General features: G+C 48.9%; 5 protein-coding genes across 5 annotated transcripts; 3 read left to right on the plus strand and 2 right to left on the minus strand.

Moving 5' to 3' along the window:
• Positions 1–708: 708 nt before the first annotated feature.
• On the plus strand, positions 709–2,725 carry BDV37DRAFT_258603 (uncharacterized protein). The gene is made up of 2 exons (XM_032083067.1): positions 709–1,586; positions 1,649–2,725. The coding sequence occupies exons 1-2, from the start codon at positions 1,025–1,027 to the stop codon at positions 2,530–2,532; spliced, it is 1,446 nt and encodes a 481-aa protein (XP_031937421.1). The 5' UTR covers positions 709–1,024; the 3' UTR covers positions 2,533–2,725.
• A 3,071-nt stretch (positions 2,726–5,796) lies between these two features.
• On the plus strand, positions 5,797–7,864 carry BDV37DRAFT_213348 (S53 family peptidase). The gene is made up of 5 exons (XM_032080049.1): positions 5,797–6,740; positions 6,793–6,934; positions 6,987–7,080; positions 7,130–7,433; positions 7,489–7,864. Exons 1-5 carry the CDS (start codon positions 5,851–5,853, stop codon positions 7,838–7,840), a joined length of 1,782 nt encoding a protein of 593 aa, XP_031937422.1. The 5' UTR covers positions 5,797–5,850; the 3' UTR covers positions 7,841–7,864.
• A 395-nt stretch (positions 7,865–8,259) lies between these two features.
• Positions 8,260–9,093, minus strand: BDV37DRAFT_258607 (uncharacterized protein). The gene is made up of 2 exons (XM_032083068.1): positions 8,599–9,093; positions 8,260–8,532 (listed from the first exon to the last, which is right to left on the minus strand). The coding sequence occupies exons 1-2, from the start codon at positions 8,788–8,790 to the stop codon at positions 8,401–8,403; spliced, it is 324 nt and encodes a 107-aa protein (XP_031937423.1). The 5' UTR covers positions 8,791–9,093; the 3' UTR covers positions 8,260–8,400.
• Positions 9,094–10,936: 1,843 nt separating this feature from the next.
• BDV37DRAFT_274735 (multicopper oxidase) lies at positions 10,937–12,787 on the plus strand (the record flags this gene model as incomplete). The annotated part of the gene is made up of 2 exons (XM_032085290.1): positions 10,937–11,204; positions 11,259–12,787. 2 exons carry the CDS (start codon positions 10,937–10,939, stop codon positions 12,785–12,787), a joined length of 1,797 nt encoding a protein of 598 aa, XP_031937424.1.
• A 170-nt stretch (positions 12,788–12,957) lies between these two features.
• Positions 12,958–15,176, minus strand: BDV37DRAFT_213358 (major facilitator superfamily domain-containing protein). The gene is made up of 6 exons (XM_032080050.1): positions 15,126–15,176; positions 14,672–15,059; positions 14,597–14,618; positions 14,474–14,547; positions 14,083–14,412; positions 12,958–14,028 (listed from the first exon to the last, which is right to left on the minus strand). The coding sequence occupies exons 2-6, from the start codon at positions 14,863–14,865 to the stop codon at positions 13,128–13,130; spliced, it is 1,521 nt and encodes a 506-aa protein (XP_031937425.1). The 5' UTR covers positions 14,866–15,059; positions 15,126–15,176; the 3' UTR covers positions 12,958–13,127.
• Between the last annotated feature and the right edge of the window lie 396 nt (positions 15,177–15,572).

Below are 15,572 nucleotides of genomic sequence, written 5' to 3' on the forward strand. Positions count from 1 at the left end.
TGCTCACTTGCATGAGTATCTAAACATTCTTCCATGGATGCGGTTACCGGCTTTACCTAAAGTTTGCACATGGGCATGGTCGGCACTCCAGGCCGGCAGGCACGAGGGTGCCGACACCATTCTGTGGTATACTATTTGGTAGTTCGACTTCACATTCTGATCGACTCGATAATCATAGCAAGGTAGTGGACTCTAAGATACACAATATCCAAAAATAACCTAACCCTTCATGGTGGACTGACATTGACACTCAGGTGGGGCCACAGAATAGGGCGAGGACCAAATAGTTGGTAAAGATCCCACATACGAGAAGTTGCACATACCGTGGCATGGATCAAGTAAGGTCTGGATATGGCTCGTGCTCGCAGGCACCACATTGGTTTGCTGAAGGGTGTTATTGCTCGAATGTCACCGCGAAGTTGCCGCTCTTTCGCTACGGATCGATACAAATCCGGGGATAAGGGCGACTAGACGGCCGAAGGACAGGAACATTTTGGGTTAGATAGCTTTGCATTATCGTTTACCTGTGCTGTTTTTGTGAGATCAGGTGCCTTGGCAACCCTTAACGTAATAGTTTCGCTCTCCAATGCTTGGCTTGCCCACTCGGATACCACATGGTTGCTTGGCGGTTGTATCTATTAGCGAACGGATATCTCGAAGTCCCAAATCTATGCTCAGAGCTATGCCAGAGGATGATCCTTCGAGTATGTTTTAAGGTTTCCAAGCTCCAACGGCTTTCTCTAGCGGCTAAAAAGGATCCTCATATGGTTTTGCAGCCCAGTGTTCTCAAATGCCCCTTTTGCAGAGGTTCAGGTGAGCATATTTAGGCGTGCAGGTATCCTTCATCATGTTAGATCTCTCACCCAGTCGCTCATTACTGGCAGCCGTTTGAAGTCGCTCATTACTTGCATTCTTTTGAAGTCACTCATTTGTCACGTATTCCTTCATTTACTTTTTTTAATATTTGTTTAGCTATCCTCAAACTTGTCTCTCATTCCCAGCATCCTTCACTAGCACAGCTACAATGGCGAGAAAACAATGGTCACCTCTCAAAGTAGCTGCTCTGCAGATACTCTCCTTTAGCTTTGTGCACCAGGCACTCGCTCAATCTTGTGCTGCAAACTATCCCCCCTCGGTCCCCGTCGCAAGTGATACTGCAACACTTGGGCCGGTACCGGCGCCAAACCTCGATACTTCTGACCCGGTTCATATGATCCCAGCTTCCAAGGCCTCTCTCTACTATGGCTCTTTGGACCCTGAGCGCTCTCATAAAGCCGCCTTGGGCTCTGTTAATATGAACCTGGAACTTAACCATGACACCGTTGTATTGGAGTACATCGACGCTATCGAGAGTGTCAAGTGCACTAATGCATCTGTGATTGTCGCCTTCAAGAACGCGACTGGCTTCGAAACAGCCCTTCAATCTTGGTCGTTGGAAAAGAACCTTATCCTGATCACAAATCACCTAGGCAACTGTGATACGGAGTTCGAGAGAGGGTTCTTCAAGGTCGATAAGATAGCTCCGAATCAGTCCAACTTGTCGATCAGCTGCAAGGCCACTAAGCAGCCTATTACCAAAATTGCTGGTACGGATTCCATGGCTTTCGTATGCAATGTGTGAGCATTGAGCTAAGACTAATACATCCAGAAACCTGCGAGCTCGCTTTCTCGTCGGTGCCAGCGGGCAAACTCGGCAAGCGCCTCACCCTGAACCCTTCCTACAGCATCCCGTTCTCCAAGTCCCTGGCCAACAATACTGTTCTCTTGAGCGAGCCCCCTTACCTCACTGTTACCGCCGACGAAGCTGCCTTCTCCTCCGAAATCACCTTCTCTGGCTATCTGTACTTCGACTTTTGGGCCTTCAAGTTGCGAGAGCTCTACTTCGACATTGATGCCGGCTTTTCCGCCGATGTGGCTCTCAGCGCGCACCTCGCTGCTGCATACGACAAGTCCTTCACCTACAACCCTTCCGACCTCACCTATACACTTGTAAACATCCCCGGCATTGTGCAGCTTGGTCCCGGTGTAGCCTTCGGTCTGGAGATGGATCTCAGCGCTTCGGCCGCCGTGGATGTAGTGGCGGGCCTGTCTATTGCCATGCCGAACGGGAACGTGCATCTCGACCTTCTGAACGCCGCGAATACTGCGACCACTGGATGGACGCCAACGTACCATCCACATGCCAACATCTCTGCGCAAGCCAATGTCCAGGCTAATGCGAGCGCCACCGTGACGGTTGAGATGGCGCTGAGTTTCCTCGGCGGGCTCGTCGATCTCAGCAGTGGATTGACTGCTAAGCCGGGCATTGCCAACACGTTTTCGCTCGACGCCCATTTCGACACCGAGCTACCTAAAAACGCTACGGCAAAGGAAATCACCAAGGATCTGCACAAGAGAGGTCCTTCATGCGATGATGGGGTCAGCTTGAAATCGGACTTTACTTTTAGCCTTGATGCTTTCGCGACCAGGTCGTGGAGCACCACTCTGGTTAAGACAGGCATCCCACTATGGGATTTCTGCTATCAATTTTAAGACCCGGTACGGGCGATGCGTCTCGCACTATTTCCATGTTTATTTCCATACTTATTCCTCTCCAGCAGGGAATATGAAAGCACCCCCACGTGATCCAATATGCCCTTGAACTGGCCACCTCTTTGGAGGACTTCTAGAATCACACCCGTTGTTGGCACGGTATTATAGTGCGTGTAATAAATGAAGATGAAGATAATTATATATTGCCAAATCTACATAGCGGAGCAACCCCTCCGATGTTATATAACCATAAACACCCAGGATAAATCATCTTGCAAGGGACTTGGCAGTCAGAAAGCAAATCATGTTGTCACTTCGGTAACAGGCCTCTGTCCGTGCAACCATTTCTTACTCGTACTGTGACTCAAAAGCCAACTCAACAGCAATCCCATGCCAGACTACCATAAACCTCTCGACCTTCTTCACATGGCGGAAGAGACTGACAGGGTGGAGAGGGTGAATATGGCTTGCATGGATGGACGTCTGTGCAGTTGGGCCACTGGGCTTCACCCCCAAACTCTCTCATGTTGGCTAGAGGGTGGGTTTCTGAATGGCTCATACAATGTAGGCCAAATGCTTGTCTTTGATAATGGAACAACCTGGTTACTCCGCCTGCCTCGTGCTAGCAGCATTTCTCCAGATGATGTAGACGAAAAGGTAGCGATGGAAGTGGAAGCTCTTTATCTTATTCAGGAGAAGACATCGTTACCCCTCCCAGAGACATATGCCTGAGGTCTTGCCAGGGAGAATTAACTTGGTCTGGGTCCTTTTATGATGATAAACTTTATCGATGGCATTTACCTGGGTAATATGTTTGGTAGAGGCGATTTAAGACTGATCAGGGAAGATATTCCTGGTACTGATATAGAATATATTTATAGGCCGATAGCACATTTTATGTTGCAGCTTTACAAGATAGATTTCGGCCAGATTAGCAGCTTACCAACCTTGAAACCAGATTCCCTGCACCAGCCGTCCCCTCACATAGAGGATACATGAGATATTAAGGGTAGAGGGCGTAAACATTTTTAATTCATGGCACGTGTAACCCGATAAAGAACTTCTACTGACAGCTATAGACAATCGAACCGATGGCTTCTCTACAACCAGAGAATATTTTAAATACGTTAATAGTCAAGACTAGCGACAGCTGCGGGTTCAACTAAATTCAATTACAGGCCCGGTGAGTGCCAGATCGAGATACGCAGCGCTGAAGGTATTGGAGGCCTTGATTCCAGAATAAACGAATACCACTGATGACCGCGGCCCGTTCAAGCTTATATGCGACGATTTTGGCCTTGGAAATATTATCGTGCGAAGTAAGGATGACCTTACCATTACGGGGATAGTCAACATAGAGTGGGTCCATGCAAAGCCAGCTCAATTATTTGGATCTGCTCCCTGGTAGCTTCTCATCGATCGGCCTGTCAACGAGGAATAGAACTTTAAAAAGGGTGTTACTCCGAAAGCCACTGAGCACTACTTCGAATGTTTGGAAATCTTTGCACGTATGCCATCGGAGAAGGAGGCGAAGATAACGGGAAATGCTTGGAAAAAACTCTCTGAGCTGGTGAGATGGTCTATGGATTCTAGCGCCATGTGGCTCCATATGCTTCTGTCAAGCGGCCTTTGTTTTTTTTTTTTTTTTTTTTTTTTTTTTTTTTTTTTTTTTTATAGTTCTATTTAATATTTTTTTTTTTCAGGAGGGTAATTCACTCATTTTTCTGTTTTTCCAGGCGCGCGGTGGGGAAGCAATTGTGGGTATAGGCGTTTTCTTGGGTTCTATCAAATATTGGTATAAATTTTTGGCTCCTCTTTTTTTTTTTTTTTTTTTTTTTTTTTTGTTTTTTTTTTTTTTTTTTTTTTTTTTTTTTTTTTTTTTGATAGACTCACGTTCCCTTGTATGCAATTGCGAAAGTGTAAGGGTGCTGAGTGGTGGGACAAGTACATCAAGGAACATAAGGATACAGGGGAAGCCGAGACATTCGTTGCAAGAAAGCTGAACGATTTGGCAGCGTATGATGGACAGCAAGGAGATAACAACAATCGAGTGTATTCGTCTTGCTTCCTCTCTTCTCTAATCTGGTCAATCAGTGTGCTCAGACTGAAAGGTGAGAGATTTGAAGGGTTAGCTAAGAGCGCTGAAGGTCGTGCAGGATCTTGAGTTCTCGATCTAAGCAACAAATCAACTATGCAATCGATCTGTACTGATTTCATACACTATTGTTTCATCAAAATTATCCACCGATAGGAAACTTCCTACGATCACGAGCATCCTGTGGAAATCCAAGTATGTAGTGCTACAGCTGTAGATAGTGAGGTTTGTAATCAATATATATCTCAGCGTTATGTATTGTTCGTGGTGGTTTTGGGGTTTAGTTGCGAATCTCCCCACAATTACACCAACGAGATGAGCGATGTCACCAGCCAATTTGATTTCCTTCTCATGCGGATCTGTCTTTGTTTCTGCTAGTCCACTACTTCTTTCTGCTCCCGATCAGACAAAGCTGGATGGTTCACAGCGTCTCAACTAGGATCTACTAGACCTCTTTAGGGCCTAGTAGATGCACTCGCCACTAAACCTATTTCGATTCCACTGGGCCCAAAGGGGATATTCAGAGGAACATCCACTCGCAAAACTTGCCCTGACTTCGGCTCAGGCTACCCAGAAGCAAGAGTCAAAACGGCGCTCGGTATGTCGCAACTGAGTGTATACTAAGTCCTTGGGCGATACTGAGGAACTAGACGCTCCTGCCACCGATCCCCCTGACTATCATCCAGGCACCGACGACGGGGGTGACTCTTTCGGCCACCTCCGACGGACGCCGTGCGCCCACTTTAGGCGATGCAAATGAGGTCTCGAATGTCACCTTCTTGAATGAGAAAAGATCGGCCAAGATGTGGGGTGTGATTGGCCATCTGGGCGAGGCTTGACCTTGCTTATCTGCCTCAAGCACTTTAGTTGGCAGAACGACAACAACAGATGGAGTCCCCACACTCACAATCGTTAGTGTTTAATTTATTTTGATTAGTCTCTCAATCAGGTCTCGCTTTGGGTCGGAAATTGGGGTAGAAATCACGCAACAGCTAATCCTTTCACGTAACTGCATGCTGCAAGTGACCACTCATGGTCCATCTCACAATTTCCCCTGCACTACTCCGTACGCCGTAGTCTAATAGGGAAAAGAAGGGGACACTCAGAGGGAACAATGGAAATACTACATAAATACCCCGTGGGGATCATTCCCCCCATCCACCCCTGGTGGTCTTCAAATCTCCATTCGACTGGAATTGTGTTGGCTGTGAGAGCCTGCCATCATGCGTTCGTCGTTTCTCCTCGCAGGGCTTAGTTCCCTTACAGCGCCAGCCCTAGCGATCGTGCACGAGAAGATAGCTGCCGCTCCGAGTGGCTGGTCCCTGGTCAAACATGCGCCGGAAAGCGACCAGATTACTTTGTCCATCGCCCTGGCACGCCAGAACCTAGACCAGCTCGAGAGCAAGTTGACGGCATTGTCGACCCCCGGCAATGCAGAGTACGGCCAATGGCTGGATCAATCGGGGATTGAGTCGCTCTTTCCCACCGCGAGCGATGAAGCCGTTCTCCGTTGGCTCAGAGATGCGGGCGTCACTCATATCTCTCGACAGGGAGGCTTGGTGAATTTCGCGACGTCGGTCGGAACTGTGAACAAGCTCTTTGACACGACCTTCTCCTACTATCAAAACGGTGCGGCTCAGAAGTTGCGCACGACGCAGTACTCCATCCCAGATGACCTCGCCCACGCAATTGATCTCGTCGCCCCCACAGTCTTTTTCGGCAAACAGCAGGAGAGCGTCGTTCTTCCCACTCACCATAAGTTCGCTGCAGGGACCAGGACAGCAGCGGGCAACGTGTCCTGCGCGGATTTGATCACCCCGGAATGTTTAGCGGACATGTACAACTTCCGTGGCTATAAGCCCAGCGCATCCTCCGGAAGTAAGGTTGGCTTTGGAAGCTTCTTGAACGAGTCTGCCAACTATGTGGATCTCGCCCTTTATGAGAAGCGCTTCAACATCCCATCGCAGAATTTCTCCGTCGAGTTGATCAATGGAGGCACCAACGACCAGAACTGGACAACGGCATCCGTCGGCGAGGCTAACTTGGATGTGGAGTTAATTGTGGGCGTTAGCCATCCCCTGCCAGTGGTGGAATATATCACTGGTGGTTCACCGTAAGTAATTGATCCGTGTTGAACTCGTGGTAAGATTGCTTATCGATTCCAGCCCGTTTATTCCGAATGTCGGCCAACCAACGCCAGCGGACAATCAGAACGAGCCGTATCTGGAGTACTATGAATATCTCCTGGCAAAGCCCAACTCTGCGCTCCCCCAGGTCCTCTCCAACTCATACGGCGACGAAGAACAGGTAAGCTGTCGAACGAATTTGTGGTCTCCACAAGTCTAATAAAAGCTGGTAGACTGTTCCAGAATACTACGCCAAGAGAGTGTGCAATTTAATCGGCTTGATGGGTCTTCGCGGGATCACCGTGCTTGAGTCTTCTGGCGACACGGGTATGTGGCCGCGGTGCATATTGTTGTTTCTGAGTACTAATTACAACAGGCATTGGCTCCTCATGCATGTCTAACGACGGCACCGACACCCCTGAGTTCACACCAATCTTCCCTGCCACCTGTCCCTATATCACCGCAGTGGGTGGCACCCAGGCGTATGCTCCGGAAGTCGCATGGGAAGCCTCCTCCGGCGGGTTCAGCAACTACTTTGACCGTGCCTGGTACCAGGAATCCGCGGTTAGCAAGTATCTTGAGAAGCATATTAGCGCGGAGACCAAGGAATACTATTCCCAGTATACGAACTTCTCCGGTCGTGGGTTCCCCGACGTATCTGCCCATAGCTTGACTCCGAAGTACGTCCCCGCTCTCTATGTATATATACTTGAACTTTTCTGATGACTTGTCTAGCTACGAGGTGGTCGTTAAAGGCCAACGTCGCACATCGGGCGGAACATCCGCGGCCAGCCCTGTCGTCGCCGCCCTGGTGGGTATGTTGAACGATGCCCGCTTGCGCGCCGGTAAACCAGCACTCGGATTCTTGAACCCCCTGTTGTACAGTGGAGCTCTCAAGGACTTCACTGATATCACGGCCGGGTCGTCCATCGGATGTAACGGCGTCAACCCTCAAACTGGTAAGAAGGTTCCGGGAGGTGGTGTCATTCCCTATGCTCACTGGAATGCAACTGTTGGATGGGATCCTGTCACTGGGTTGGGTGTCCCTGACTTCATGAAGTTGAAGGATTTGGTGCTGTCCCTGTAATCGATACCTTGAGTGTTTTGCGAGGGAGCTGAATATGTTACGATGTAAATTAGGATCCTCCGTAGAGGGTCAATACTGAAAGTTGTTGTATTACAGTTGTTCCTCCATGGGCGCGTGAAGTTGCCATATTCTTGTACATAAAATAATCCATATTGTTGATAGTTGTGATCTCGGCAGATCAACAACTATTTTCGAATTATCTATGACCGCCAATGGTTAATCCTGTAATGCGGTGATAATGCGCTATGAAAACGTCCCTGGTGGTGAGGATTGCAGTGTAGCCAAAATAGCAACATCTAGTACTAAGCCTATTGGACGGGGTAAGCGCTAAACCATGGTATGAACATGTAGCGTTGTGCAATTTATGTGTTGACTACAATTATATTCCACCTATTGGTTACTGTTTCTCAAGGTGACCATGAAGGCAAGCTACAATTTTTTGATTTCCAAGACACAAGCATTATGCAATAACTATAGATCAATCATGATAAAGAGTGAAACGGAACTACCCGTGGCTCAAAGCAAGACGACTCATTTCTCAGTGACTCTCGATATCCCTTCTACTCTTCTGGTCTCAACATCTCGTCTGGGTGATCCAGTTCGTCATGGCCAAAATGGTATTTGGAACTGTAGCCCTGTTCGGGTTGGGAAGGTTGGACGTGTCTACTGGTGGTCTGGGAGGGCGCAGCGTACTGAGAAGAGTGTTAGCATGCCAATATGTAACAGCTCTTGTGAATGTCCATCTGAGCGACATATACCTGCTTGGTGGGGTTCATGTTAGCGTAGCCGGTTTGCTGGTCTGGCTGTTCGACAGAGCTTGGAGCTTCGTCCTTGGCACGGACGCGGTTCGACCACTTTCTGGTGTTATACCTTGGTTCCATGTTGGCTGATTGAGGTACTAGATGGGTGTGATGATTCCTTTGAGTAAATTCGGAGGTTGAAATGAACATTTAGGCTAGCGTGGGTATAAGTATGCCACGATTTCGAATGAGGTCATGACGCTGCAGGTTGACATCAGCGAGTATGGGGAAGCCAACGTCGTGTGATACAATCCAATGGTTTCTCTGCTGGAGGTCAGCAGTAATTGGTAGGGATTAATTCGTACCGTGGGTCGCTACCTTTTCGTACTTTGTATAGTGGTTAGGGTGGGAGAGAGTCATCAGTGATGAACTTGATCATTTTGTTAATAGTCATCGTGAGCAGAACCTCACATATATCTGGTGATGCAGATAGCATCTAGTACTGGGATAGGCTATTCTCATCTTCGAGACCGACGTCGGCCATCGTACTTCTGAAGAGATCGATAGCAACTTTCAGTGGCGAGCGCCATGACGTCGTCCATGATGTACCGGTATTACACGGATACTCCAAACATGATGCGTAACTGCGATCGGATAACCGTATTACGCATACACATCAACTGAGGACTGCAGCCACTCTAGTAGACAAGGGAGAACGATGCAACCTGCACAAGGAGAGAGCCACTGGTATGCCAATGCCATGGGACACGCGTCGAATGCATATTATAAGTTTCCTGTCCCTCTCTGCGCTCGCAAGCGTCCGACTTTCTACGTTCAGGAAGTTAAGTTCAGATCGCTCTCGATCTGTGGCTCTCCTGCCATCATATTCTCCGATGTACTGGGTACCTTACAGCTGCGTAATGGGCCACTTGAGAGGATACAGCAGCGTTGCATTTAAGACAACCTAGATTGCCGGTTACTATGATCTCTGGACCGCATCTACGCTACATCCTCACAAACTCATTGCGATTCGAGAATGTACGTACCGGGTCTAGAGAAACATCTGGTGATTCAAATCCGAGAGAGGCACCAGATTCGCAGATATCGATAATGGCATAGGACATAGTTTGGCAAGTCGTACCAACGTTAAACCTATTGCGCTTGGCATGAAACCAACAGTGCTCGACCGTGCGAGATGCCAAGAAAGGTGACATATGAACACGATTGATTGGATAGCGGCAAAAGCTACTAATTTAATCCCATCAAGATCGTCTTGGCCAACTCAGCCTTGCTGTACTTGCCGCACGAAGGTTGGATTAGGCGTCCGACAGGGCCAAGCGAGCCAATGACGGTTTTGTCAAGGTGGCTAAGCTGCGTGGCCCCAGGTCCGAGCGATGGTATCTCCCTAACCAGGGAGGATCTGATCTCTGTCAGGCAAGACACAATATACAAGATTTGGAGGAGCCAGCCACGTGGTCTACATAAGAGGAGCGCGCCTTGGTCCGTGCAATCTGGTTATGAGGGATTCATGAATCATGTTTGATCGAATGCATGGAAACCTTGCGCAGTTCCAAGGGGACTTTTATTTTCCGGTGAATTGATTGGGATGTCACTCTTGGGGTTGCTTGTCCGGGTCGATAGCCACGGTCCGATCAGATGGCAGCAGTTAGCAATGAATCGTGCACAGCAATAAGTGTTCTGGCTTTATTCAGTGACTTGTCGATTGTTGGTGAACCAGTCCCACTCTTTTTTTTTTCTCCTTTCTTTTTTGCCAAGGACTTTATTCGTGTCATGTCGGGATGCGGCTATGAAGGAGAACTAATATAATATAGGCATGGTTTTAGGCTTCCAGCAGACGGCAGTGGAACTGTCTGCAGAGCCCAACCAAATGTTGAGCGATCGATTGGAATTCGATCGAGTTCCCAGGTCTAGGCAAGGGGCCCAGCACTCGGCCTAACGAGGATCATTGCAATAGATCGGTGGGGCCCTCATTTCCCAACAGGGAATTTGCACGACATGGTAGCCCACTTGAGGTGTTCATTTCCTGTCGATCAGGTTCATTGAGCCCTTTCAGATGCTATGGGGCTCCTCAGTACGGTTCTATTTGTCGGTTTGCCCTCCCGTATATGCACTATCCAAGCCACCGCAACACCACCAAATAGTAGGAAATGGAGCATGTCCTGAGGAATCAGGATCACATGCGGCATTGGTTTGCTTGTTTTATTTTTATAACTTTTTGTTTCAACCCCCGTGCGTGGAGCTGGCATATATCTACCATGCGAGCCAGGTGGGAGCCTCGCTGCGTGTTTACAGTCTCTGGAGCTTCTGGACGCGTTTGCTGCAACATCTGTCCGGCATGCATTCTTCACTGACATTCCTGGCATTGGTCCTATGCCTGGCCTCCTGGGCGAATGGGACGAGCCACCATGTGCGCACCACGGGAAATACGGTGCGCTTCAATCTCACACTGACCTGGGAGGAATGGGCCCCTGCGGGCATCCCTCGAAAGATGATCCTCGGAAATGGTCAACTCCCCAGTCCGCTGCTAGAGTTGCGACAAGGAGACGATGTCGAGTTCTTGGTGATCAATAATCTGCCCACCAATACGACTGTACACTTCCATGGTAGGTCTCCTCATCACTGGATTTGAGAACAATGAATGACAAGTTGCCTCTCAGGGATCGAGCAAAGTGGCACTCCTTGGTCGGACGGCACGCCTGGCTTGTCGCAGCAGCCGATTGCGCCTGGCGACCGCTTTCTCTATAAATGGCGTGCGACACAATACGGGAGCTATTTTTACCATGCCCATAACCGAGGACAGATTGATGATGGCCTCTATGGAGCGATCTACATACATCCCGATGACTCGGTCGAAAAACCGTTTGGTTTGATTACAAACAGAAGCAGCGAGCTGCAGGCCATGCGGGCGGCCGAAGAGAAGACGCAACCGATATTAATCTCGGACTGGCGCCAGTTGACCTCGGAAGAGCTCTGGCGGGCTGAAGAAGACACCGGGCTTGACGGCTACTGCGCAAATGCCCTCCTCATTAATGGAAAAGGATCGATTAGTTGTCCCGGTGAAGAAAAGATAAACCAGCTCGCCAGTCCTGAACAGAAGCAAGTCCTGGGCAACCTGAGTCTGACCGACATCGGATGTACTTCCCCCAGAGTTGTAGCGATGCAGGGGGTCTTTTCTCACAATTTCAGCGCAATACCGCCGTCAATGTTTTCTGGCTGTGTGGCCGGAGATGGTGGCACTGCGCGTGTCCTGGCTGACCCGTCCCACGAATATGTGAGCTATGACCTGATCAGTGCAGCCGGTGTCTCGATGGCCACGTTCTCGATCGACGAACATCCGATGTACGTCTATGCCATTGACGGACGCTACATTCGTCCCACCTTGGTGGATGCCATTACCATTGCGAATGGCAACCGGTATTCCGTCCTGGTGAAGTTAGATAAGCCCGCTGGGGATTATACTATTCGTGTAGCGAATAGCGGAGTCAACCAGGTTTTATATACCACTGGAGTATTGTCATACAACACCTTGAAGAAAACACAGCAGCACGCGTCAGTAGCATCAATTAATATTCACGGCGCCGTCGTGTCTCCCAACTATACTCTCCTGGATGAAGCCAAGGTCATTCCATTCCCGGTCGAGGTGCCATCTCAGGAAGTTGCCCAGACACATATCCTGCGACTCACTCATTACAAGGCCTCCTACCGCTGGACCTTGGGAAACTCCAGTCTCCCTCTCGAACTGGAGAACGAATCGCCGCTGCTGTTCTACCCCTCGACGGCCCAGCCAGATCTTACTCTCAAGACGCTCAATGGAACGTGGATTGATCTGATCTTCGACATCCATGGCCAGATACAGCCCCCTCATCCAATCCACAAGCACGCCAACAAATTCTACGTGATTGGCCAGGGGAGCGGAGCGTGGAATTACTCCTCTGTCGCTGAAGCCATGCAGCACACCCCGGAGAGTTTCAACCTCAAAACGCCCCAGATCCGGGACACATTCATCACTCCGCCGTCAGCAACTGAGGACACCTGGCTAGCTATCCGGTACCAGGTGGTGCATCCCGGTGCATGGCTACTTCATTGTCATATTCAGGTCCATCTTAGTGGCGGAATGGCGATAGGGATCCTTGACGGCGTAGACGAATGGCCTGATATACCTGAAGAGTATTCTATCCGGGTTTGAAGGTTTGAAAGAATGACGCTTGAAGACAAATTATAGTGATACATCGATCTCTGGAACGTTTAATGTTTAGTATAATAGCAAATGCATTTCAGGCGAGTCATTGCAATATTGGTTGTAAACATTGGACAATCATGCCATTGAGGCCTCATAGTCTTCAGCCTAGAGTAGAAGGATAGACACTAACATGGCATTCAGCCACATAAGGTACAGAAAGTAACAACTACTCTAGGATACAGACTACAGGCGGAAGGCAGAGAAGGGTCGGCAGCATGATGAATGTATTTGCATGAGACATGGTTTCTATCGATGACGAGTGGTTCTGGACATATCTATACATGGATCAATAGTCTTCCTCCTTACTTCCCAGCTCCGCCGCTATCAACACGCTTTGCTTAGCAAACGGACTTCGATTTCGGATCCGCTCGCCATAGAATATGAACAAAGGAGGGACTATACAGAACACCGTTGCCAGAGCGGCGAGGAGTGACACAGCCACATTTGCCGTGAGGCCATCAAACATTTGTTGCGTGAACAATGGAAATACCCCGGACAGCAGGGCTCGGAGAAAAGCCACAGCGGCCATAGCACTGGCCGAGTAGCTCAGGTAGCAATCGCTTAAGTAGGAATAAAGCACGGTATCGAATTCATTCAACGCGTATCCCATCATGGCGAGAGAGATTGATGGCACGATCCAGTGTGTATTCGATGCCTTTGGGGGAATGGTCCAGGCGAACCACCACAAACCGACCGCCAGCACGGGAGCACCGATAGCTAGGCCTAACAATTTTTCTTCGGGCCTGAAAGGCAAGTTCTTGCGCCGACGATTATCGAAGACCCGATTATCGAGGAGTCGTGTGAGAGTGCTGAACCAAATGCCGCAGGCAATGGCAAGAAAGGCGAGAGAGGATTGCGTCCGAGAAAACCCCATTGTTTCGTAAATCGGCTGTAGCGCTTCGGTAAACATGTAGAGGAGAGAAAAAGCGAAGGCAATCATCATTGATATGATGAACACCAGTGGCTCTCGGCAGAAGAGAATAGCGGGTCGGAATAGAGCAACCTTGAGAAAGGTGCGCAGGTCAGGGTGGTGATCATGATTTAATGCGTGAAGATCCTTTCCGGTGTGACGAGACAGCTTCGCAACTTCTCGTGTAAGCAAAAGAGACGGTCGAGATTCCCGGATGAACATGAACAGGACACTCATAACCCCGATGATTATCGCATAGATATAGAAGAGCCACCTCCTGTACAATGTGAGTCTAACGGCCCCCTTGTGATACAAACCAGGGTCAACAAACCAGTTCAATAAAGTACTAACGTACGTGCCCGTGATAGGCCCGATACATAATCCCAGGTTGGATGCAATAGTCCACAAGAACATCACCCATATCCGTGGTCGTGAAGACCACATGTCTTCGACACTACCTCCACCAACAGTGTAGGGGATGGCAGCCAGCATCCCTGTCCCCACGCGCCCGATTATCACTGCAGCAAGGGAGTGAGGAACGCCTACTACCACACAGCAGACTGAACTCAGAGCACTGCTAATGAGATAGAGTCTTTTGCGACCAAACGTTTCAGACCATGGGGGCAAGACGACTGTCCCTATTACCTGACCAAGCAGGAACCTATCAACACAAATCAGTCAACACAAAGTACTCAATTGGCATAGTCACAATGGTGGCTTACACTGTTACAAAGCAGAAGATGGATAACTCAGATCCAATCCCATATTCATGCTTCGCCTCCGAGGCTGCCGATGCCTATACCTGTTAGCGGTTACTTTTGATGTCACGGTTCTCTAGCACATACGCCAGCAGTGCTAGAAGCTGTCCTATCAAGAAGTTAGCTCGCAGCGCGTCTAGCGTGACGATGGCCTGAGCGTACAGGAAAAAGTCCAGCAGTAAGATGAGACCAGTGTCAAAGCATTTCCGCAATACAGACCAATTCCTTGGATGAATCGGATTAGCACGGTGCCAGCGGATATACTGCCCATCTGGCGTGTGTTCTAGATGATGGTCTGCTAGATAGTCGCTCGCCAAGGAATTTTCGGCTGTTATGGAATTCGATCTGGAAACCATGACTCTCGCGGTAGAAATACGCCACGAATGCAAGAGTTCAGTAGAAGCTCTCTTGAAATATTTCTCTCGAACCTCAAAACATCTGAACTTGCCTTAGAAGCGAAGGTCCATGATAATGCGATGCTTTATTCTTCAATGATTAGCGGGCACAGCATTCTGTATATATTGAACCGAGAGCGCAAGGGTTTCGCAAACTATACATTCCGATTAGGCACAGCTATTTTCCGCAATTGCGCATACTTGTCCAAGAGATACGTCACATTTTAGTAAGTATAGTCAAGCCTTGCATCGAGCTTGCGTTTACATGTGGGCCTGGCGGGTACCAATGTTTAATTATTGAGTGTCGTTCCTCGATATAACGCAAGAGAATTTTTGCTTTCAACCGACAAGAACGCGCGGGTATGGCGAGCCGAGCTGCAGGATAAATGATCAACAGGGGTAAATCACATTGTAGTGGAAATGTAATTGTGCAAACCCTGTACATTGTTGAGCAACATTATGGCCATAGGTTAAATCTGACAGGATGGAAGCATAACTGTCTCCACAGTATAGCGAAGTACGGAGCTGGCCAGGATCGCATTCTCCAGAAGTACGAGTCCGTTGACATGCCACTGTCCTACTGGCTCACATATACTCTACGTGTTGGTATGAAGATCTCCTTAGTACCGAAGAATGTGTAGTGCGGTAGCCCCTTGCGTCGTAGAAGT

The sequence above is a fragment of the Aspergillus pseudonomiae genome (genome assembly GCF_009193645.1).
Source record: "Aspergillus pseudonomiae strain CBS 119388 unplaced genomic scaffold BDV37scaffold_84, whole genome shotgun sequence".
Taxonomy (NCBI): domain Eukaryota; kingdom Fungi; phylum Ascomycota; class Eurotiomycetes; order Eurotiales; family Aspergillaceae; genus Aspergillus; species Aspergillus pseudonomiae.